Source organism: Gastrolobium bilobum, unplaced genomic scaffold (genome assembly GCF_033153095.1).
Source record: "Gastrolobium bilobum isolate Gb01-03AN ecotype WA unplaced genomic scaffold, APGP_CSIRO_Gbil_v1 utg46055, whole genome shotgun sequence".
Classification (NCBI taxonomy): Eukaryota; Viridiplantae; Streptophyta; class Magnoliopsida; order Fabales; family Fabaceae; genus Gastrolobium; species Gastrolobium bilobum.
This window is the reverse complement of record NW_026900127.1, coordinates 28,121-54,062: the sequence shown is the minus strand read 5'-3', so window position 1 is coordinate 54,062 and position 25,942 is coordinate 28,121. Positions and strand designations below refer to the sequence as shown.

At 35.3% G+C, this 25,942-nt stretch overlaps 2 protein-coding genes and 1 non-coding gene across 3 annotated transcripts; 2 read left to right on the top strand and 1 right to left on the bottom strand.

Moving 5' to 3' along the window:
• Window positions 1–2,466: 2,466 nt before the first annotated feature.
• On the top strand, window positions 2,467–4,652 carry LOC133295420 (transcription factor MYB83-like). The gene is made up of 2 exons (XM_061494258.1): window positions 2,467–2,747; window positions 3,913–4,652. The coding sequence occupies exons 1-2, from the start codon at window positions 2,473–2,475 to the stop codon at window positions 4,604–4,606; spliced, it is 969 nt and encodes a 322-aa protein (XP_061350242.1). The 5' UTR covers window positions 2,467–2,472; the 3' UTR covers window positions 4,607–4,652.
• A 3,591-nt stretch (window positions 4,653–8,243) lies between these two features.
• TRNAS-GCU (transfer RNA serine (anticodon GCU)) lies at window positions 8,244–8,325 on the bottom strand. The gene has a single exon. It is a non-coding gene; the product is annotated as a tRNA-Ser (tRNA).
• Window positions 8,326–21,368: 13,043 nt separating this feature from the next.
• On the top strand, window positions 21,369–25,059 carry LOC133295415 (dicarboxylate transporter 1, chloroplastic). Its single transcript, XM_061494252.1, has 3 exons — window positions 21,369–22,719; window positions 23,327–23,548; window positions 24,366–25,059. The coding sequence occupies exons 1-3, from the start codon at window positions 21,634–21,636 to the stop codon at window positions 24,726–24,728; spliced, it is 1,671 nt and encodes a 556-aa protein (XP_061350236.1). The 5' UTR covers window positions 21,369–21,633; the 3' UTR covers window positions 24,729–25,059.
• The last annotated feature ends 883 nt before the right edge of the window (window positions 25,060–25,942 follow it).

The window sequence follows — 25,942 nt, the reverse complement described above, 5'->3', positions numbered from 1 at the left end:
TGACTTTATTTTTTATGTAGGAGGAACGAACATCTCATCATGTTAGATTGTGTATATGAATATATTAAAAGGTTTTTGGGAGATATTATACTTACTACAAGCATCATGATTGTTTGTTGGATTCATGTAGTTATTTTAATTTATATAGTATGGATTTGTTTGTTGGATCCGATGAAATATATGTTATTTAGTTTGAACACTTTGTTTTTGAAATTGACTTAAATGCAGATTGTATGAGTTTTGTTGTGATTCATTATCCTGTTTGGACGTTGAAATTATGATTTTTGGTTTAGCAACAGAATTTGAGTATTTTGTAAAGTTGATTCATGGTTTTGTTTGGAAGTTAAAAATTAACAGGCTAACGGGCTAGGCCAGGTCATTTGTGTTTTTTATAAATGGGCCAAGCCAGGCTAACAGTTAGACTCGTATTAGGCTTGGGCCAGGTCAAATTGAATTTTTTTGACGTAGGCTTGGGCTTTTTGGGGCAAAGTTTGACCCAGTCCAACCCACTTTCACCCCTATTTACAATTATATACTTCGGGAAGTATATAATTATAGGGATATATTATTCTTCCTACTTTTTTTTGTTTACCTGTCTATCACCCTCCAACACCGTTAAATCAGAATCTAAAGAGGAGAAAGAAAGATAAATATTATTTAAGATTCTGATCTAATGATCTTTTAGAGTTGTAGGCAAAAAAAAAAAGTAGGCAGAATAACCTATCTCATAATTATAATATTAAAGTTATATTTTTTTTCTCTCCTCAGAAGTTAGAAACTGTCCATTGACATGAAAAGTGAAAAAAAATATAACTTTAATATAATACCTATGTACTCACTGAAGTACATAGCTATAAGATCTCTCTTCAAAGTTTTCTCACATGTATATATAGAGGTAGGATCATTTGACATCAGTGTCAAATTTAAAGTTTGACACCTCATCTGAGAGCCGTTAGATAAAAAAAGATCAATGGTATTACATGCTTACAAATCAAAGTCATTGATCTTTTTTGATCTAACGGCTCTCAGATGAGGTGTCAAATTTTAAATTTGACACCAGTGTCAAAGGATCCTGTCTCATATATATATATATATGTATATATATATATGGGGCAGGATATACTTACAATAAAAAAAGTTTACCACATTTACAACCAACTTACTCATCGTTGATTTCTGTCAATCTAACGGTTATAATTTATTAGAAATTAATAATTAATTAATGCGACCCAATAATTTTCAATAAATAATCACTGTTAGATTGACGAAAATCAACTGTGATTAGGTTGGTTGTAAAGGTTGTAAACTTTTTTGGTAGTAAGTATATCATTCCCATATATATATATATATATATAACCCACCTATATATGTATTGTCCTTGTTTTAAAAAGATCGCTGGAAAAGTCAATATTCTGTTGCACCGTTTCTTTCTTCTTTTTCTAGCACGTTTCACCTTTGTTTGGAAAAGAATATACAGGACAAAACGAAAGAAGGATAAAGTGAATCACTTCCTTCAATCTCAATTTAATAAACTATTTGGTTTACCATTTATGAAAGTCAGCATTAGTCCTCTACAAAATTATATCTGCTATGTATGTGTTTAATTACTTAGCCATTGTTGGTGCAGCCATACTGAGACTACCCTACCCTTGGACCCGACCTTCATGTACCCTAACTTAAAATTTATAAAACCAATACAAATACATAATTAACAAACCTCTATTTCTTTTTGTACGCGGAATTATAGCTTATTAGTCAACTAACATAGATAGAAGTGATTGCTCACAAAAGGCGTATGTAATATATATGTTCATACATATTTGGAGTCGATTTTACTTCTTTTTATGTAATGAAGCTTAAGTATGTGCATGTGGATCTTATGCACAAAAAATTAATTAACAGAATAACTTATAGACGTTATTGTTCAGGGTGAGTCATAACTTTTATTCTTTATTATCTTTGATATATGTTCAATATCTTCAACTACGTACATACACCGTGTCACGTGTGGGGGTACATAGGGAGAGATTATGTGAAGTGGAAGCAAAAAAACTTGACTTGGTTATAAAACAAACTCGTATGTACAAATATTTCTTCGTCTGGCACCCGATGATTCATGTATGATGATTACCTTGTGAGTGAAGGAATAATTAGAAAAGAAAAAAAAAGACAAGGACATGGAGTCAAGGACAAGAAGACACCATCTATCTCAATTCCTCAGGTCCCTCTCAAAACAGTTTTCTACCTAGACTCGTCACCCAACCCCTCGATCTCTCTCTCTCTCTCTGACTCTTCCCTATTTTGTAAGCAAACCCCACAACCATCATTATCATAATCATCATCATCATTCCCACCCATGAAGCTTCTTTCTTATCTTTCTCTCTCTATAAATCCTTCTCTTATCTACATCGAACTTGTTGGGATAGGAAATTACCCATCAGAGGAATACTGGGTCCGGATCAGGCTTACAATATGAGGAAGCCTGAGACATCTCCAAAAAACAATTCCAATAACAAGCTTAGAAAAGGGTTGTGGTCACCAGAGGAAGATGACAAGCTCATGAACTACATGCTAAACAGTGGACAAGGTTGTTGGACTGATGTGGCCAGAAATGCTGGCTTGCAAAGATGTGGCAAAAGTTGTCGGCTTCGATGGATCAATTACTTGAGGCCTGATCTTAAACGAGGCGCATTCTCACCCCAAGAAGAACAACTCATCATCCATTTCCATTCCCTTCTTGGAAACAGGTCCACCTTTGTCTTTTATACTTATATGTTCTCTCCCATAAATTTATCTATCTTTATTACCAAATTTGGATCCATGCATCATTAACATTACAAAGAACTTATAATTAGTTAAAGAGTCGCTCACTTCTCCTATAAGGAAATTTTTTTGCGGCAACTCGTTATAACTATATATTAAGAATAGTATATGAATATAATAATAAAGCTATTTTTTTTTTCCCTTAGACATTATCGACTGACGTTGCGGAGAGAAAAAATCAATAATTATATATTATCCTTAATACATAGTTATATTGAGTTGCTGCAAAAAAAGATGAGAAGTGATTTTGCGTTAATTAAATAATATTTTAAAACTTTTGTATTATATTTAAGAACTCCGTCATTGCTGCCCTTGTGTTATGTAAATCCAAGTATTAAGTGTATCTGGCATTTCTAACGTCCATTAGAGCTCGTTCTAATTGTAGCCATCATCTTTATCTGAAAAAGTGAAAGAGGTAGATGCATTATTAGTGTCTGAAAAGAAAAAAGAAAGTCTTATTTAATACCATTTCAAAAGTTCAATATTTGTTAGCCACTAGGTACGGATGCGGGTGTGGTTTAGAAAAAATATATGAATAATTTGTAAGATTCTCAAATTCCATGACACCATTTTCCCATAAAAAAATGCCTATATTTATAAAACATAGAAGTATGCAAGAAAGTCAACAACAAAGTCATCGCATGTCCGAAAAATTATATTGCAACATTACTTATTCTAAAATACCTTGCATGAACAAAGGACAGGCAAAAATTTGTTTGGGTGTCAAAATCTAGTTCTCCATGGTCTAAGATGTGGCACAAATAATTCAAAGTTAAAAATACATTCAAAACATGCATTAAATATAAATAATAATGATATATATAAGTCTAGGCGGATCCTTGTAGCGGACAAAAGAACTAATGAAAATAACATAGATAGGCATTGTGATTCGTCTTTTCTTGACTTCGACTTGATGACACTTCTTTATTTGTATCGTTTAAAAAAATTTATTAGCTTCCATGCAAAGCATGCATTCTTTTTTTTAGTTATAGATAGATGGAAAGAAACATATACATAGTCACCCACTCAATTCAATTTAATTTTGTGCTATGTATTAAAATGACATTAAATTGTGTTTCACTTTTAAAGATGGTCTCAAATAGCGGCACGCTTACCTGGGAGAACCGACAATGAAATTAAGAACTTTTGGAATTCAACAATAAAGAAAAGACTCAAGAACTTGTCATCCACAACCTCACCAAACACAAGCGAGTCCTCATATGAGCATAACAAAGACCTTAATAATATGGGAGGGTTTACTTCTATGCAAGATCATCAACATGCTGACTTTATGCCTATGTTCAGTTCATCTCCATCACCATCAGTGCAAACCACAGTTCTCAATACCATAATTGACAGGTTTCCTATAATAGAGCATGGACTAAACATGCCAGCTTTTGGTGGATTCTTCAACGGTACAGGGCCATGTTTCTCACAGAGTGGAGTTAACAGCAAAGATTTTTATTTTGAAAATAGAGTTTTTGGGAATGTAAATATTGGGGCAGAAGGGGAAATGTGTGTTCCTCCTCTAGAGAGTGTTAGCACTATTTCTGACCATAACCTGAAAGTGGAGAGTGCATGCAAAGGAGATACTAATAGCAATAGTTACTTTGATGACATAAACAGTATTATTAATAACAGCAATATTAGCAACAATAAGAGAGGTGAAATTAGAACTGGGGTGGAGAATTTGTTTCAAGAAGAGTTAAACATGGGAGAGTGGGACTTGGAGGACTTGATGAAAGATATTTCCTCCTTTCCCTTTCTTGATTTTTCAAACTGATGCATTAATGGGAGAGTGTTCTCCCTAGCTAGCTTTCCCTTTCTTTTAAGTCTTCTGAGGATCCTATATTGCCTAGTCATTATTATTGAAACTTCTTCAGCACCGCCATAAAACCTTGTAATATTTGAATTTTTGTCCGTTATTCTGGGGGAGCAAATTCACTGAATAACAAGGTAGGTCTGAAATAAAAGTCAGTCATGTATATTTGGATGGTGATCATGTAATTAGTCTTGTGAATTTTACATAATTGTGATGAAATTGAAGTCACTTTGTTAATTACAAGAATCCGTCATACTTGTGAAAAGAAATGTGCATGGACCGTTAATCATTATTTTTCGGTTCAACTATTGTATGGATAATACTTCTAAATATTGTTTAATTAATTATATAAATAAATATATATATATATATATATATATATATATATATTATTTATTTATATATCGTAGTTATCCTGGGATATGATGTACAAAACAATACCACTATTAGTGATAAGTTTGTTCTACAATACTTATCCTTTGTTCAAACTGAATGTCTTTAAGATCATAATGCTGAATGATTGTGCTTTTAGAATTTTGGAAGCAACAACCAGATTTGCGTACAATTCGTGGTTGTGTATGAATTTGAAGGGTTTAATTAATCAAAAGAATATGTCCACAATGGGTGATGAGTGAATCACGGTTAATAGGTACTTAGTCGGTTAGTTTTTCATTGATTTGTGGATTTTCATCATATTATTATAAGAAAGTTAGTTTGAGATTAAAGATTAAATTCCAAGTGCAATTATAACTTCAGCTTTGGTTTTCAACTTTAAAGTATAGCTAAATAGTGGCAAATAATCAGTGCAACGAGAAATATGTTATTGTGTATCGAATAGTTATCATGAAGTGAATTTAAAGCAACTTAATTTGAAATGACGAGTTGGATTACGAACGGAGAGATAGGGAAGGGAAATGGAAAGTGCTTTCCGATATCATTTCCAATTGGAATAATTAAACATCCCATGCCATAATTAACACGTGTGTTTCTGAATTATTTTAACATGGGATCGAACACAATCAATCCACCAAATCATGGTAGCTTAGTTGGTAGCAAGGGAGCTGAGTAAGTAGAAAGAAAAGAGCCTTGATTCTATTTACACATATCACCTTTGGGAGGAGTTTAAACATCTTGTTAGAGGATAATATAAATCATTAAAAAGGCCTTCACCCAACACCTTAAAGTTTTGGGTGGTTGAAGTGATTTTTTACATGATATCAGAGCTTCAGTGACCATAAGGTCATGAGTTCGATTTGTGGAATTAAATAAGCATAAGGTAAAATCAAAAAATAAAATAAAATTGGGCCTATGCAATATCCACGTTTCAAGCTCAAAGAGCTTTTATGTGAGAGGTGTATTAAAGAGTAATATAAACCATTAAAATTGCATTCACCCAACACCTTAAGGCATGTTTGATGTGATGTATAAAGCTTGATAGGATAAGCTTATACTATACGTTATGCAGCGATGGAGCCGGGCTCAAATTTTAGTCTGGGCCAAAAAATTATAAGTGTATTTATTTTTTTAATTTTAGTTGGTTCATATAATAATATATGTAATTTTTAATAAATACAAAGCTCCTGAGCATACAATATCAAGAAGAATTATAATTTTATTAAATATTTTTTAATTTTACTAAAAATGTTTTATTTTATTTTTTATATAAGTGAAAATTGAACACATAACCTAATATAACTTACCCAAATCTCTTACCAAAAATATTTTAAGTTTTAAACAGGGCCAAATTACAAATTTTAACCCGGGCCAAATTATAATTTTAACCCAGGCCAAATTGTAATTAATTATAATTATATATAGTTTGTTAAAATTTAACCCGAGCCAAGGCCATACCCAGGATGTAAGTGGCTCTGCCACTAACGTTATGACATTTTCATTTATTTGGTGTGACCATCGTATAGTATAAGTTTATACAGTAGAACCCCTTAATACATCAAAATGATGTATAACTTAATCAGGCCTAAGGAGGTGAGATTAGGCCTGATAAGGGATTGATGTATTAATATTGCTTACAAGTACAATTTTCAAGAATTAATATATCATTTCAATATTAATATATTAATTTTTTTAATATATTAATTTTTAAAATATTGGATGATATTACCATATACAATATCATACCAAGCGATGAATAGTATTAAAATTTAATTAAGTTTTATACAATCAGGCCCTATACAATACTATACACCAAACATGCCCTTAAAGTTTTGTGTTGAGATGATTCTTTATATATGGTATCAGAGTCGATGTTCCGAGTTCGATTCTTGCCCACCCTAATTTTTTGTGTGAAATTTCTTAGCACAGCTTGCACAGTTAAGCTGAACATGATGTAACATCTACCTTTTAAACTCAATGGGCATGGGACTCTTAGAGAATAATATAAATCATTAAAAGAACCTTCACTCAATAACACTTCGGATTAGACTCGTAAACAACTCAAAGAATTAAAACTTGTGAATTATAAAAATATAAGAGAAATCAATTTATTTTAAAGAAATAATTAAGATTGTGTTAACTCAAAAAATAAAAATAATTATAGAATCAAAATCGATCAAGCATGACGACGATCGAGGTCTGGGGGTACGGTAAAACGAACCGCATTGGGAATGATTAAAATTTAAAATCATTGATAAAGTTAGTGTTGGAAGAACCTCTTTATCAATCATGAGTCATGACATAACGAGAAGGACCAAATTCGAGATTTTTGTCATGTACCTAAATCTTAAGAAAAGGAAATGACATGCTCGTTTCGTGTGGCGGAGAAAATAATGAATTAATGATTTTTATTTATCATTACTCGATAAATACTGTGAGAATAATCTAAGGTTAAGAGTATTATTATTAATTACCTGCATTTCATTTTCGATATTGTCACAGTTTTAAATATGTAAAATTTACTCTAAATTTTTCATCTTAATTTCCACGTGGTCAAATGACAACAACTTAAATGAATGCAAAATGATTTTGCTAGTAATTATTGTATTACACTTATGCGAGTGTCGATGTGACGACTTCAGACACATCCAATGGCTGCTTTTGCCATATGAGAGAAGAGTCCAACATTAATCATGACTTTTTGTTTAATTGCTCACAAGGTTGTTAAGGTGACATTGTTTTCAATCAACTTTGGTCCCTTACATTAGCACAAAAAAAGGCGTGATGATGAACCTTCGTTCGCTCTGAATTTGAAGCCAATCTTTTCTTTTGAACGGTATAAATAAAAACATGAAGAAAAAAAAGTTTTTTACAGGTTTTTATTAGAACAAATTACATCACATTTAAAGTGTATGGTAGAATTAAAGTGTGTGTATGTGTGTGTTTATATAATAAAATGATATAAATTACTCATAACTAAATGTTAAAAATTATGCAAATGTGTAATGTATTGTAAGTAGGTATATGTACTTATTAAAGAAAGGGGTCAGCTTACTAATAAACAAACGATGAGTGTATGCTATTTTCCAACACAGGTAGGTAGCTGTCCGCAATAGAGTCGATGTTGTTGTTTTGTTGGACCGTCAGACGTGGGTTATTATACGCGAAAATCGAGGGACAATTGAATTAAAATAAAAAAACAGATCGTCGCCTGAGAGATTCGAACTCTCGCGGGGAAACCCCATGTACTTAGCAGGCACACGCCTTAACCACTCGGCCAAAGCGACTTGTGTATTATTTATACCGAAACTTTATATCAATTTGTATCACTAATTTCTAACCATTACCTTAAAAAGAAAATCAATTTACAAATTTTTTTACAAATTACATTATGTATTTTCAAAAATACATAATGCAACTTAGTGTATTTTTTAAAGTAATGTAATTTGTAAACAAAAAATTTATAAGTATAACTTTTTTCAAATTTTTTTTTTTTTTTTTTTTTGGATAACACTCTTTTCAACTTTTTAAGAACACGTGTAATAAACTTTTGTATATCATTGGATGACTATTTATTTCTAGAAACAATGGACTAAAAAGCTCGCAGGCCTTAACCACTCGGCCAAAGCGACTTGTGTATTATTGATACCAAAACTACATATCAATTTTCATCACTAATTTCTAACCATAAACATTTTAAGAACACGTGTCAATAAACTTTTGTATATCATTGGATGACTATTTATTTCTTGAAACAATGGACTAGAAAGCTCGCTCGTATTATTTTTTATAAATCTTCAACCTTAATTTTTTTTTAAATAAATTTCAATCACATAATTTCATAAGTATATGTAAATTTATAACGGGTTCGTATCTTTTGCCGTCAATATAGATAAGTTATCTACATTGAATCCAAAACGACGTTGTTTTGAGACGAGAATCATGATAGTTTTATAATTATAATTTATTTAAGAGTTATAATAGTCTTTTTCATTACATTTTTTAAATTTTTTAATCCAAAACGACGTCGTTTTGGGAGTGAATGTAGATAACTTATCTACATTCACTGAAGAAATATTAAAGCCATTTATAATTTATATTAAAAAATATAAATATACTTAAATATATGTTCAAAAATGATACCAATTTTAAATATTTTAATATGAAAAATAATAAATTACACATCATTGTCCAATAAAAGATTAATCAAACATATAATATTTGTTATACTAGTATTTCAGGTTCAATAGATGACATCTCTAACTATATATAAATCAAATCAAAATTTTCTACATATTGCATAACCAAGATAATATTAATGTTATAGGTACATAATCTATTAAGTTAATAAACTACAGATCACTTAAATATTTCAAAAGAAAACAAATAATTTGTGTGTGAGATTGAAAAAAAGAAAGACATCAATTGATGAGAATAAATTAATTTTTTTTTTATGAACCGAGTCAGTCATTGAACTGATCGGGTCGGGACACCAATTTTTACGAAAATTGACCAAGTCGCACCGATTCTATAACACGGCTGGTCCAATATAAAAATCGGCCCAATTACATAAACGATTCACCGATTTTTATAACATTGAATGAAACAATTCTCAGCTCATTTCTTTTATTATTATTATTTAAAGTATATTTAATTATTTTATCAACGTGATGTTTGTTTCGTTTTGTCTTGTCTGTATGCTTTCCATTAGATTCCATTTGCAAATTGTGTTCTCATCATTGTGGCTGTGGTGCTATGTTCAATATATGCTCTCGTAGAAATATCTAAATATTGCAATATTATGAAGGATGTACTCGTCCAATCATAATGCATAATCCACAATGATAAAAAAATTATAGAGGAAACAAATTGAATAATGAAACTAAATTATGAAAAGAATACGCGAAGTTCCTGTTGTATTAAATGGATCCGAAATTGTATTAAAATATGTTTTTTTTATTTTATCATAAAAAATAATGTGAAAGTATATTTTAAAAAATAATGTATGAAATATGAATAATATTATTGAATGATATTCGACGGTTGATGGCCCATTATACTCTTCAGTCTTCACACTTCAACTTTTAAGCTCTTTTTTCCCCTCTCTTTTTTTTGGATTGATTAGTCTCCAATTTTAAGGCGCCGTTTGTTTTTAGGATTATTTTTGAATTTTCAGGAAACTGAAAGTGGTAAACTTACTTATTACTTATTTATGTTTGGTACAAGATTTTCAAAAAAAATTTGGGAATCCAATTTTCTTGAGATTTTATTTTATGTGTAAATTTTTTTGAAAAAATCATCCAAAAATACCATTTAAAAGGTGATATTTTAAGATTTTTATGACAAAAAAAAATTTAATACAATTAAACACAGAAAATTAGCTCAATATTTCCAGAAATATGTTAGTCTACCAAATAACTTTTTGATAACAAAGAACTCATATTTTTAAAAATCGTAATTTTCAGATAAAAAAAAAAAATTCTCTGCCAAACACTCCCCGAAGGGTTTTCGGATTCCGGTTTCTAAGAAAGTTACGATTTTGGATCGTGGGTATTGGGATTTGGATTGGAAGGGAAAGATGAGTAATCAGAAAAAGATGAATTTTCAAATAGAGGCGTTTAAGCACAGGGTTGTGATGGATCCTAAATATGCCGACAAGACATGGAAGATTCTGTAACATGTGATTCACGAGATTTATAACCACGACAACTTTGATAGGAGTCAGAGAGGAAATGAAAAACAAAAACGTTATAAACAAAATTAATTACATGGCTAGTTACGTAAATTTAGCATATATTCTTAGCAATATTTCACTCTTAACTTAACATATATTCAAAAAACTTAAATAATATTTCTGTTAATATTTTGATTTACCAAATAATTTTTTTTAACATTTTTGAAAAATTCACATTCCTACTATATTATTGAGAATGGTGATTTTCAGATAATTTTTTTTTTTTTTACTTTACCAAACACCCTCAAAGTTTAAAAGCAATGTTATTGCCTTATTTGAGTGCTAATGATCGCAGGCCAATTCTTAGTAATCAGCAATAATTTATTATTGGGTGATATTGGCGCCAGAAACTCAGAAATAATAAAACCTCATAACTAACCAGAATTTTTAGCATTTGATTTTTTTTAAAGTTACTTTAAAAAAAATTTGTGTGTAAGTAAATATAAATTTGTTTGATTCAATTTAAAATATATTAGAATCCTAACAGTGAAATTTAAAATAAATGCATCTTACTTGTGTACTTTAAAAACAAATTTACTTTAAAATAATTTTATTCATTTATTTTTATTTTTTGGTGGTAATTTTTTCATTTAGTATATAAAGTAAATAATTCAGATTTCATTTTAAGTGTGATAACTGTTTTTTTTTTCCCTGAAATAATAACTGTTAACTTTATGAAGGGCAGTATAATTTTACTAAATTTTTGTAAGTTGCTTCGGTAGGTTTATAGTTTTATGGTGTTGGCCCAATTCAAGTTGAGGTTGTAAGTTAACTTTTAAAGCCATTCATATTGAAGATCAAAAATAGAAATCCATTTTAAATGTTTGCATCTCAACTAGCCTGGTAGACTTAGGCCCGATTCCCCTTCTCAGAGATGAAAAGTACATACGTGTAAGAATGTAAAGAATATGCAGTGTGGTCCAAGTCCAATTCTAGGGAGAAGGTATATTTGATGTATTTACTAGTTTCATTCAAAAATTGATACTTGAAATAAAACAAAAAAAATTTCTCTTCTTCTCGTACACACATCACAAAAAATACTTCATTTGATTGACCTGTCGCACTGAGTCAGTGGTGCGATGGGTGTACCTAAAATATTTCCTCAATTTAGATTGAAAGTGACTGTTTAAATTCACTTAAACCAAATTTGTTAAAATAACATACATATCTCAAAGATAAATTGTGCAGGTGGAGGATAATTTAATTTGTACAAAAAGTACTGTTTCTTATATAATAGGTGTTCTGGGTTTGCTAAATGGGCTTAGGCAAGCTCATATAGAGCCCACATCTGAGTTAGGAATTAAGGATAAAGTATATTGTGCAAGCCCGGAACCCGAATAAGAAGTTAGGACGTGCTTAAGACCCTAGCAGTAGTGGCAGTAAAGGGCCCTACCATGATCCCCATGATAGAATACCAGTAACTACCCACTATTATGATAATCGTCTATTATAACATATATAAGAGGGAAAACCCCCTTAACAAAGGATCAGATAATATAGAATACTCATTAATGTTCGTCCAGAACATTTGGCGTCGTTTGTGGGGAAGGTAAAACTATTCCTACCTTTTCTTTTTAATGGCAAGTAACAACCGTGAGGAGCGGGCGGTAGAGAATGGAAATTTCGGTGGAGTGGAGGAAGATTCTTTTCAATCCAGTGGGAGGAGTCGTTCTCTGAATACAATTGGACAAGCTTTAATCCAGTTAGCAGAAGACATAAGGAGTAGACATCACCATGAAAGAGGAAGAATGAGGCATCGTTCGGAAGAGAGACAAGATCAAGAGAATGTGCAACGTTGTAGGAGAAGGGGTTCACTATCCCCTCGTCCTAGTTATATTCTGTTGTCTCATCCAAGAGACGAAGAGACTAGAAGGCCAGAGATTCGTAGGGGAAACCTTCAAAGGAGTCAAGAAGTCCTCCAGAAGGAATGGATAACCGAGGCAGGAGACGAGGGATGGATCAAAGAAACGAGGAGCGAGTACACGTGGAGTATACTCGAGAAGCAGGAAGGAGACTGGCTCCTTCCCGAAGAAGAAGGTGGGCGAGCAAGTGTGGAACATTACGATGTTTGGGAGGAAGACCAACATGAGGCAAGCCGCCAAAATTATACTCCCCAAGATGATGGTTGGCAGAATCAAAGGCGCCAGGTCGAATATCAAGGAGGAAGAAGGTATGAGCGAGAAGAGTTTCATCACAATCGCAGGGGAGAATACCTGCCAGATGTAACCAGGTATTATTATGTTTGGGATAGAGAAAATCAAGGGGGAAGAGGAACTCAACATCAGACGGGTAATCACCAAGATAACCCAGAATATTATTTTTATGGGCAAGATTGTCAAGACGGTTATAGGGCGCAACCTTATGGAGGCCCAATGATGAACGTGGGACCTGGAGGATCATTTATGAATAGACAACCATGGGTGGCACCATATCAGCCACAGTGTCAGCAGGGTGTTCCTGTAAGGTCCATTAATCAAGGGCCATCAGGGACAACATTATCATGGAGGTTGAGAGCAGAACCCATTTCGGGGTGGTTTAAGCAGCCCAATGACATGAAGGCATATGATGGAAGTTCAGATACCCGGGAATTTGTAACAGTTTTTAGAGAAACTATGTCATTATGTGGAGAATCAAATTCTCTTTCGTGCAGAACATTTCCTGTGTTTCTGAGAAAATAAGCTTTAGAATGGTTCACAGCGTTGCCGAAAAATTCTATTGACAGTTGGGCGGAGTTGTCATTGCGATTTACGCAACAATTTTCTCACTGTGAACCACAACCTAAAACTACGCATAATTTATGTGGAGTAAGGAAAAATCCTGGCGAGAAGTTGAGAGAATATTACGAACGTTTCCAGGCGGAGGCTAGGCAAGTCAGGGGGTGGGAAAATCAGACATATTTGTTGTTGTTCACCACTAGGATCCAACCAGGAGGTTTGGAAAACTCTTTAGCAAAGAAGAGACCGGCCACTAAAGATGAGTTGTTAGAAAGAACTCGGAAGTACATTAATTTAGAGGAATTTACAACCTCTCAAAAAGAAATTGAACAAGGTTTCAAAGAAGCTACGCAAAACAGGAGGCCAGATAGACCCGCGGGAAGAGGACAGTTTGAAGAAAGGAGGCCTCGCTTAGTTGGAGAAAGGTTCCGGGAAGCATATCAAAGGGAGTTTGCTCCGTTAAATACTTCTAGAGCACAAATACTGAAGGAGGTGATGAGCACATAGATGAGAAATATTCCCAGGCCGCCACCTATTAGAATGTTATTGAGCGGTTGATTAAGGAGGGAAAGTTGCAGAAGTATGTAAGAAGGGGTGAAGGAGAAGGATGTAGAGAAAGAGACCATAAATATAAGCGACCAGATATAAGCCGTAGCCTTGTTAAAGAAAGGGGTAAAGAAGCGAGTAGGGGTCAAAAGGCAGAAGCACAGACATCACCTAGTCAAGTACATGTGGGACATATATGCACTATAGCCGGAGGGCGAGCTGGAGGTGGAGAATCAAGTAATGCTCAGAAAAAGCATTTAAAAATGTGTATGGCTATTTCCGAGAAGCCTCATTTTAAAGAAGAAAGGAGGAAGACGGGCAAGCAGATAGTGTTTGAAGATTTGGATGACAAAATTTTGGACCCGGAGCATGATGATCTTTTGGTCATTGCGGGACTATTAGCAAACTATCGTGTTTATAGAATGTTAGTAAATATGGGGAGCTCGGTTGACATCATATTTTGGGATGCGTTTAGGCGGCTGGATTTAGATTGTGATCAGCTAGAGCCGTGTGGAGCTGATTTATGGGCATTCATAGGAGATAAAATTAAGCCATTGGGGTATATGCCTTTGAGATTAACATTAGGCAAGGCGCCTACGCATAAGATAGTAACTTTGTCGTTTGCAGTCGTGGATTTAGGGTCGGCATACAATGTTATTTTAGGCAGACCGTTTATGAAGAAGTTCAAAAAAAATTTGTCAATAGATCAGTTGGCCATGAAATTTGTGGCCAAAGATGGGAATATAGCCACAGTGAGGGCGGATCAAGTGGTTGCTCGGAGTTGTTATAATATGAGCTTGAGGATTCCACAATAAAATAAGAAAGAGAAAGGAATGGAAGGCGAAACCTGGAAGGAAAGAAATCAAGTAGATAATCAGAAAGAGAAGGCGAGTACCAAAGAAGAGAAAGTAGAGCCACGAGTAATGGTAGTGGGGATGGATCCTCAAATGGAAGATAAGGACGAAAGACCAGAACCCGCCGGAATGATGATGGAATTCCAATTAGGAACCTTAGTGGAACAAACTACCAAAGTAGGTTCCAAGTTGGAGCAGCAGATAGCAGAAGAGTTGAAAGAGTTGTTAAAAAAGAATGCAGATTTGTTTGCTTGGAAACCTTTTGACATGTCGGGGATAGATCCAGTTTTGTCTTGTCATCATCTGTCGGTAATGCCCGGTTCAAAGCCGGTTGCCCAAAAAAAGAAGAGATTTTGTCTAGAAAGGAGGAAGGCAATTGAAGAAAATACGAAGGAGTTGTTGGAAGCCAGTTTCATTAGAGAAAGAGAATATGTAACATGGCTAGCCAACCTGATTTTAATAAGGAAACCGGATGGGAGATGGAGGATGTGCACTGATTGCACGGACTTGAATAAAGTTTGCCCTAAAGACCCTTTTCCACTTCCAAGTATTGATCATTTAGTGGATAGTGTTTCCGGCTATAAAGTTTTGTCGTTTATGGATGCTTATTCCGGGTACAATCAGATACCCTTGTGGAAAGAAGATCAAGAAAAAATGGCATTTATAACGGAAGATGCAGTTTATTGTTACAATGTGATGCATTTTGGATTAAAAAATACAGGAGCCACTTACATGAGGATGATGACTAAAGTATTTAAGGAACAAATAGGTAGGATGTTGGACGTGTATATGGATGATATGATTGTAAAGTCGGGAGATGGTAAAACACACTTGGCAGACTTATAAGAAGTTTTTGGACAGATCAGAAAGCATAATATGCGGTTGAATCCAGCTAAGTGTTCCCACAGGAAAATTCCTAGGATTCTTATTAACAGAAATGGGGATTGAGGCTAATCCAGATAAGTGCAGAGCTGTGCTAGGAATGCAGAATCCAGGAAACATCAGGGAGGTTCAGAAGCTAAATGGGCGAGTAACGACGTTATCCAGGTTCTTGGCAAATTTCAGCTCATGTTTCTTTGCCATTGTTTCAATTGTTAAAGAAGAGAGACAATTTTGCTTGGACAGAGAAGTGTGAAGCTGCTTTTCAGCATTTAAAGATAATCTTAGCTTCACCCCCAATTCTTAGCAAGCCGGAGCCAGGTGAAGTTTTATTCTTATATTTATCTATTTCGCAGGAAGCAGTTAGCTTGGTCCTTGTCTGAGAAGAAGAAGACATAAGTCAAAAGCTTGTGTACTTTATAAGTAAAGTACTGCAGGGAGCTGAGGTGCGTTACCAACATGTAGAAAAGGTGGCGTTTGCACTACTGATAACAGCAAGGAGGCTTCGTCATTATTTTCATTGTCATCAGATAATAGTATAGGCGGATGGTAGCATGGGCGGTAGAATTGTCAGAGTATGGCATCAGATTTGAAGCGCACATGGCAATAAAAGCACATACATTGGCAGATTTTGTGGTAGAAATGACGCATCCCGAAAGTAAAGAAGTAGATGGTTGGCGGAAGTTATTTGAGGACGGATCATCAAATAAAAGAGGAAGTGGAGTGGGGATCATAATGGAAAACCCATAAGGAGTAACTATATAACACTTATTAATGTCGGAGTTTCCTACAAGTAACAACCAAGCAGAATATGAGGCAATGATTGCAGGGCTGGTGCAAGCAAAGGAACTCGGAGCGAAGATTTTAGAGGTATACAGTGATTCGCGGTTGGTGACGTCACAGATAAGTAGAGTTTATCAGGTGAGGGGAGAAATTATGATCAAGTATTTAGCAAGAGTGCAGGAGTTGATGAAAGAATTTAAAGAAGTCCGAGTAGAGCACATTTGGAGAAATGACAATGTCCGGGCTGATGTCCTCTCAAAGCTATAGGAAATTTAAAACTATAATACAGCAGAGCATTCAAGCTCCGAGTATTGTTTGGATTGTGGAGGAAGGCAATTGGATGGATCCAATTAAAACTTTTTTGGAAAAAGGGGAATTACCAGAAGATAAGATGAAAGCGAGTAGGTTAAAGAGGAAGGTGACATGGTTTGTAATGATTGAAAGGAGCTTGTATAGGAGGGGGTTTAACTTGCCTCTGCTGAAGAGTATAGCTCCATCGAATACCGAGTATGTGTTGGAAAAAATTCATGAGGGTATATATGGACATCATCTTGGAGGGAAGTCTTTAGCACAGAAAGCTATCCGAGCAGGTTATTTTTGGCCAATGATGGGAGAAAATGCAAAAAGGCATGTACGATGGTGCGAACAATGTCAGGAATTTTCTAATGTATATAAAGCTATTCCTTCATGACTGCAAGGTCATGGGTTCGAATCTAGGAAACAGCCTCTTTGCAATTATGCAAAGGTAAGGCTGCGTACAAGGATTTCCTCCACCCCACACTCGCTAGTCGAGTTTAACGGGGAATGGTTTTTTTTGTATAAAGCTTCCCCATAAGAGTTGTTTACAATCTCTTCTCCATGACCATTTTTTAAATGGGGAATGTACCTTTTAGGTCCATTTCCCAAAGCAGCTGAGGGAATTAAGTACTTGATTGTGGCAGCAAACTACTTCAGAAAGTGGATAGAGGCGGATCCCGTGGCAAGTATCACTACTCGGAAAGTCCATAAGTTCTTTATTAGAAAGATAGTTTGTAGGTTTGGTGGCAATAATTATTACTAACAATGGGACTCAGTTAATAAACAAGAAGTTCAGACAAGTGATGGCCAACTTAGGAGTGAAACATCATTTTGCAGCAGTAGAGCATCCCCAGACGAATGGGTATGTGGAGTCAGCTAATAAAATTTTGAGGAATGGCTTGAAAAAGAGAGTTGAGGGTGTAAAGGAAATTGGTTGGAGGAGTTACATAATGTGTTATGGGAATACATAACATCAATACAGCTAGTATTCAAGAAACTCCACTCACGGGTTTGATGCGATGTTACCAGTAGAGGTCGAAGAACCGTCATGGAGAAGAAAAATGATACAAGAAGAAAAAGAGGAAGAGAACAACGAAATGATGAAGATTGATTTACATTTGTTAGAAGAAGAAAAAGAGAAGGCAACAATGGTGGAGATGGCATCCAAGCAGCGAGTAGCAACAAGGTATAACCAGATGTTTGAAGTCGGAGATCTGGTGCTCAGGCAGATAGATATAAGAAACAAAAATGCTGGAGATGGCAAGTTGGCAGCAAATTGGGAAGGTCCATAGAGAGTAACGACTTGCACTCATGCTGGAGCTTATCAGTTGGAGCATTTGGATGGGATACCAATTCCAAGGCATTGGAATGTTGAGGAGGTTCAAATTCCTCGTTAGTCAAGTTCTTCGAGTTATTTAAAAATACTTTGGTTGTAGGCGTCTAACGACTTCGGTTCCAAGATAGAGGGAACCGAGGAGCTACATCTAGATCCAAAAAGAAGGCGGTAGGAGGTGCAGATTGAGAAGAAGAAGAAAAAGGCGTAGAAGGAAGAGCTTCAGGTATACAAATTTTGAAGTAATCCTCTTTGAAATTTTTCCAATTACTCATATATAGTACACCATCGAAATCCTGGGCGGGCTTTCAAAGAAACCCAACTATATCGGGTACTACCCTTTTCAATGGCATTTCAGAACATGGAAAAAAGACAGAAAAGTACTCGAGAAGAATAGGTAAATCCATAAGCTTGACAAATTATTTTGAAGTTGTGTAAAAAGCACCAGCTGTTAGGATGAAGTTGAGAAGGGGCGACTTCAAGATGATTCAAGACGTCCATTTGAAACTCGGTAAAAGATAAGGTGATTTTAAGCTCAAAAAATAAACATTTATAGACAAAAAAGAAAGAGTTCTCACCTTGCCTAGAGGAAGAAAAAACTCGTTCATCTTCTCCGGGTACAACAACCCAGAAAGAAGTAATAATGGAATCATGGAATAGGGGTACTGACTGTAAGGCTACATGGAGAGTACTCGGATTGTTTTCATAAGTTGAAGAAGTCTTAAGGCTTCTTCGTCAACCCATTTTAAACCCGCCACAGTAGAAGGGAGCGCAAAACGAGAAGCGGGAAGCGAACGGTAGGGACGATTCCTCGGCATGTTCCTGGATGGAAAGACACTGTTAAAGTTTAATTCAGTAAAGGAATTAATAGTTAATATGTTAGTGGGGGATGGTTGTGGGCGTAAAATTACCCTAATCCGTTCGGAACCCGGTAAAGGGAGTGCATGGGCCCTAAAAGGAGTAAAGATACGATGGTAAAAAGGGAAACTTGTAGGTATGCTTGTAGTTGGTGAATTAAAAAGATTTTTCTTAGAGAGGATGGTGGAAAAAGTATCAGAAGAAGTATCAAAAGGGTCCATAACAGTAAAAAGATAAAGAATAATAACTATAAGAAGGAGAAGTCAAAAAAGATAAACATGCAATAACGATTGTAAAGAAAGAGAAGTTTACTAAACTTACTTGGTAAAAAAGCTCAATGAAGAGGATGAACGAGAGCAGCAACGGGGCAGTAAAGCCAACAAGAACAACAAGAAAATGCAAAAGAAAGAAAAAGGAAGAAGAACTGATGGCTAGAAGAAGGAAAGAGCATAACAAAGATTTGAGAAAGAGAAGTTATATAGAAAAAAGAGGGAGATGAAAGGATGCGAAAAAAGCAACTGACGTTTTGAATTTCGAAACAAATGATTAATAGATGTCAAATTGCGCCGTTTGGGAAAATCAAGACTAGTAAAAAAAGGATAGTTGGCAAGACTAAGATGAATAGGCAGAAAACATTTAATGATGGTATTAATAAAGTAAGGATAAGTAACGTTACAAAAAAACAATCTATGTTATTAACTCGGAGTAGAGCGGACATCATACTCTAAGCTGAGGGGCCTTAATGTTTCGTGTTTGTTAAATGGGCTTAGGCAAGCCCATATAGAGCCCACATCTGTTAGGACTTAAGGATAAAGTACGTTGTACAAGTCCGGAACCCGGATAAGGAGTTAGGACGTGCTCAAGACCCTAGCAGTAGTGACAATAAATGGCCCTACCATGATCCCTATGATAGAATACCAATAACTACCCACTGCTATGATAATCGTCTATTGTAGCATATATAAGAAGGAAAAACCCCTTAACGAATGATAAGATAATACAGAATACCCATTAATGTTCGTTCAAAACAATAGGCATTAAATCATCCATCATATAGCATAAACTTATGTTCTACGATCACTTCAAAAGATTTGAAGTATTGTGTCCGATATTACGACACTCTGACATGCTTCGACATCTATAATATTTGAAATTTTATTATATATTATGAAAAAATTGATTGATATTTTAGTAAATTTATATAATAGACATTAAAAATGAATACTGAATAAATTTTATTGAAGTGTAAAAGATATTTCAATTTGAAAATATAATAGTAAATATTTACATTTTATGTTTCTTTGCAAAATTGATGAGTATTATAAGTTTAGTTTCATTTTTTTTTAATTATTGAATTTTAAATATAATATACACTTTATAAATTAAAAATATTATTTAATATCAATATGTGATCTAACGTATCAAAATTTAATATTTTTTAGAATTAACATGTTAGAATATCATGTCGTGTCGGTATAGTATGGGTGCAACATAGGAATAAATCTTAATTTTTTTTTTCGCCCATGGGTTATTTTATATTGAAGATAAGTTATACTACAATATTCTTTTCATGTGGTAATATTATTTCCTTGCATTATTTGATAAGGACGAAGCGCAAAGAACGAAAATAAGTGAAGGAAATATATATGTTTTACAAATAGTGCATGTTACTTGATAATAATTGTTGATTTAACTAAAAGGATAAAAAAAGAGTCTTGAATTCGAATATTATAATATGCTTTTATTAATAATGTAGCATCAACAAATTGTATTTTCGCATTGATCCACGTGCTTTATGGGTCCTGTTTTGTACTCGCGATCTTGGATTCTTGATAGCGAGCCTAGTAATTAGTAATTACGAGGCTAGTCCTTCGAAAGTCGAAAATATAATTTAGGATTTGCAAAATGATCCCTAATTGACAATTGTCTCTTATCACCAATGGTCGCTGCGAATAGCCATCTTCCAAAACTGCCACGTCACTGCTCCAACATATCTCACTAATTGTCTCTTTTGAGCTTTGGTTTTTCTTTTTCTTTTTTTTTTTCCACAGCCAAAAAGCGAGCGCGCGCTGAAGATCTTCTGCTTCCACTGCAATGCCATTAGAACAACACGTGTCATCACCACCTTCCTCACAAGATGTTCATCCAGGCCACTTCACCAAAAGCAACAATCCAACGTGGACACTCACCCATTCACATCTCGCCACGTGGCCCACGGGACAACCCCCGTTCATACATGATTTCCAGTAGGGGAGTTGAGTTGGTGAGATTCTCGGTACTGTGCAGAAGAATGAAATAAGTATGTCATTTATTTTTATTTTCCTTTCTGTCACACAACACAGTGTTTATGTTATGTTCTGACGGAGAATTCAACATATCTGAAATTGTGAAAGACGGTAATCACAAAGATAAAATAGCACAAAAGCCACCAATTCCTCACCAACAAACAAAGCCGCATATTCCAATCACAACCTCCACCGTCCGTTCCAAATCCAACGGCTCACAATCAAATCTCCCTTGGTTGTTCCTCCAGCCACATGGTGCCACTCTATTAAGATACAAAACGCTGCACCAGATCCCAATCCCAATCCCAAACCATGGCTTCCATAGCACTCACCACCACCACAACTCTCCCATCTTTCCGCTTCCGTTCCTCCTCCTCCTCCAAATCGCCACCACAACGCCATGCCACTTTCAAACCCCTCACACTAAACCGCAACCCTTCCATTTCTTTAATTCCATCCTTCCCACTCTCCAACGTCACTTTCAATCGGAAACACTCCACTACTACTGTTAGAGCCTCAGCCGCCATCACCCCAGCTCCGGCTCCGGCTCCGGCTCCGGTTCAGCCATGGCAAGGCGCGGCAATAAAACCGCTTTTAGCTTCTATAGCAACGGGGGTATTACTCTGGTTTGTTCCCGTTCCGTCTGGGGTTTCACGAAACGCGTGGCAATTGTTAGCGATTTTCTTGGGAACCATCGTCGGCATTATCACACAGCCATTGCCCCTTGGTGCCGTCGCCATATTGGGCTTGGGCGTTTCGGTTCTCACCAAAACCCTACCATTCGCTGCTGCATTCTCGGGCTTCGCTGATCCAATCCCTTGGCTCATTGCCCTTGCCTTCTTCTTCGCCAAAGGGTTCATCAAAACCGGGCTCGGAAATCGCGTCGCTTATCAATTCGTGTCCCTTTTCGGTAGCTCTTCGTTAGGATTAGGTTATAGCTTGGTTTTCAGCGAGGCCTTGTTGGCACCGGCTATTCCTTCGGTTTCCGCAAGAGCTGGTGGGATTTTTCTTCCGTTGGTTAAGTCTCTGTGTGTGGCTTGTGGTAGTAACGCCGGTGACGGAACGGAGAACAGACTTGGGTCGTGGTTGATGCTTACTTGCTTTCAGACTTCGGTTATTTCGTCGGCGATGTTTTTGACTGCAATGGCTGCGAATCCCCTTTGTGCCACTCTCACTCTGAACTCCATTAACCAGACCATTGGGTGGTTGGACTGGGCAAAAGCTGCCATTGTCCCTGGTTTGGTGTCGTTGGTGTTGGTGCCTTTGATCTTGTATATCATCTACCCTCCTACCTTGAAAAACAGTCCTGACGCACCCAAGCTTGCTAGGGAGAAGTTAGAGAAGATGGGGCCTATGTCAGCGAATGAGAAGATCATGACTGCGACTCTGTTTCTTACGGTAATCAAATTCCTATTTGCAATAGGGTAACTTAAATCGACTATTTTGGAACTATGTTTGTGGATGACTTTGCTAGCTACTTGCTCTCTTGATTTGGTTTTTTGTTAGCTTTAGCTTGTCAATCATTCAGTTTGAAAGTGTGATTGCAAATTAATGTTCTCTTTTGTGAGAAATGCTAAACTAACTGCTGAGTTGGTCCTTAGGAACTCACTTTGAACTTTTGCTTCTTCTGTGTCATTTCCTTTATGAACCTAATATTAGCTGTATATGATAGTAGTAGTGTGATTTGGTTTCTAATCTGTCCTATTGGATTTTCTGTCCTTGGTTGAGCATTCAATTAGCACCGCTAGGCTGATCATTGGACATATGTGCATTGTGGTTTTGCTTTTTGGCCAAGTAAACTGTAAAAAAACAGACATTGGTTTTGACTAGTCATGCCATCTTTCATTTTGTTTGCTAAATTGAGCTGCGGGTCCTCTGGTTCTTTGCAACTTTTTATTGGTCTGCAAAACTAACCATTCAGTTTTAGTTGTATTACTGTATACCTTGTGTCAGTCTTACTGCATTTGTTCAGTAACTTATTCCCTCTCTTGCTTTATTTTACCAGGTGGGACTTTGGATTTTTGGAGGGGTTCTTAATATAGATGCTGTGACTGCTGCTATCCTTGGACTAACTGTACTCCTTGTCACTGGGGTCGTGACATGGAAGGAGTGCTTAGCTGAGGGAGTTGCCTGGGATACTCTCACGTGGTTTGCTGCCCTCATTGCAATGGCTGGGTATTTGAACAAATATGGTCTCATTTCTTGGTTCAGTCAAACTGTAGTCAAGGTATTTTTTTCTGTCTTCTCTCTCCTCCAGCTGCTGGCTAATATTCATTTAGCATAACTTATGCTGCTCCTGATAATTTATCTTCAGTTCTTTTGCCTATTATCTATTCTTTGGAGTGAAATAGTGAGTGCATGGTTTTTTGTTTAATTTTATTGTACCATTATCATATTTTCTAGTTGTTTGACCAAATCAAACCAACACAGGAACCTTTTTCTTATTTTGAAATATGTAGAAGCTGAATAAGCTTTCAACCAACTGTATATTATCGACATACACTTGTCTAGCATATAATGATTAATCAGCTTGCTTGTGTACTCTTGGAATTAAGTCTTCATTATGCATCTTGTTTCATTTCTCTGCTTTATTCCTACTTCTGCGTTTACCGGCATCACCTCAATGTTTAAAGCAAATACTGAATCAAAATTACTTCCTTTCCTCTGGTATATGTATGTGGATATGTTTGGTTTTAAAATTGTCCACTCTAGGTTCGTTAACTGCAAAGCTTTTTTGAAACAACAAAGGATATCACCTGGGTCATCATGAGTTCTTAGTCCTGTGAATGCTGTTAATTGCCACTGAATAAATTTTCTTTTATCATGATAATAGTTTACATGCGCTCCATCAGTTCCTTCCATATTTGTGGCATGTACTGTATTATACACATTCCAGAAGATGCTCTGCAGAAGAGAATAGGCATTATGCAACATGTTACGTGTTTATAAAATTTAATTTTACTTTTTGAGAAATTATTAGAATAATTTATCAGATTCCTTGAGTATTTGAATGAAATGATTTGCTGATTTTATTATTTATACAGTTTGTTGGTGGGTTGGGTCTTTCATGGCAACTATCTTTTGGGATTCTGGTCCTTCTCTACTTCTACTCTCATTACTTCTTTGCAAGTGGAGCTGCTCATATTGGTGCCATGTTTACTGCATTCCTGTCTGTTGCTACTGCTCTGGGGACTCCTCCATTCTTTGCAGCCATGGTGCTGTCCTTCCTCTCCAACCTTATGGGCGGCCTTACTCATTATGGGATTGGGTCAGCTCCCGTGTTTTACGGTGCCAACTATGTTCCCCTTGCTAAATGGTGGGGCTATGGATTCCTTATTAGTATTGTTAACATGATAATCTGGCTTGGAGTTGGAGGAGTTTGGTGGAAAGCCATTGGCTTGTGGTAAAGGGCCTGTTATAGAGATTTGCCTACACAAATTTTCTAATTTAATATTTTTGCATACAGTCATGTACGAATTCTCGTTATTATCAGCAGTTGAAGCAAACTGCTAATCTTTTTACGATTCTTTCGAGAAATAATCTACGGGAGGTTTTGATGGAGATTTAGATGGGACCTGCATATACTTGGTCGTTTAAGATCTGAGGTAGAACATTTACATGATTTTTGAAATGTAAGGACATCCTGCTATGCAGGATATATTGTAGTTATACATGCCTTGAATGTTTTTCCTCAAATTTGCTGTTTTTTGTGTGGAGATCGCAATAGTGTGGAGTAATTAAGATCTTGCGCTCCTGTTGCTGGAAATTTGACAGTATCATGAATTGTTAGCAAATTCTTTAGGAATGTTCATATTTCCCTAGAGGAATGCTCTGCACTCTTCAGAGTTAAATAACTTGCATTAGGTTCGTAAGCTTGTCCTCTTGTTGCATGTTTTATCAACTTTGCATGGGAGCGTGTTTTTCAATGTTATTAATCTAATTGATTGAATGGTTTTAAAAATATTTAATTTTTCTAAATACTATTCTCGAACTAAATAACATGGGCATAACATTGTTGATAATTTAACGGAATATGTTAGGAAGTACACAAATTAGACAGTTTTAACAACATTCTAAACAATACTACCAAAAAAACAACAACATTCTAAACCGAAAAGTAACTTTTTAAACGAAGTTAAAATGAATAAGCATGTTCCTTCTATTCATGAGTTTCGATGGATCCCATCTTAATTATTTGGTTTGGTTCTCCCGGCATCGCTTGTGTATCGATTTATCGGAATGAGGTTGCTCGAAAGCTATTTTTTTGTTCCCTGTGGTTTGAACTTCGATATTTAAACCCTGCGATCGGCATAGGCTTTAAAGTTCAAGGTTTCAGAAAAATAATAAAAGATTTACTTTTTTTTGAAAAAAAAAATGATATTATTTGAGCGAGTACAATTTGTAATTTTTTTTGGTAAAGTTTAGTTTTCCAGTATAAAAGCACTTTTTTAAAAGAAGAAACAAAGTTTTGGAGAAGTTAAAAAAATTTAAAATATGAAAAAGTTGCCAGAGTATCAAAATAAGGATCTCTCTTAGCTTAAGAAGGTACAATTAAAATAAACCTTTGTTTTTCATTTGTTTTGTCTATTTTCCATTTACCTCATCCCAGATGTATACACTT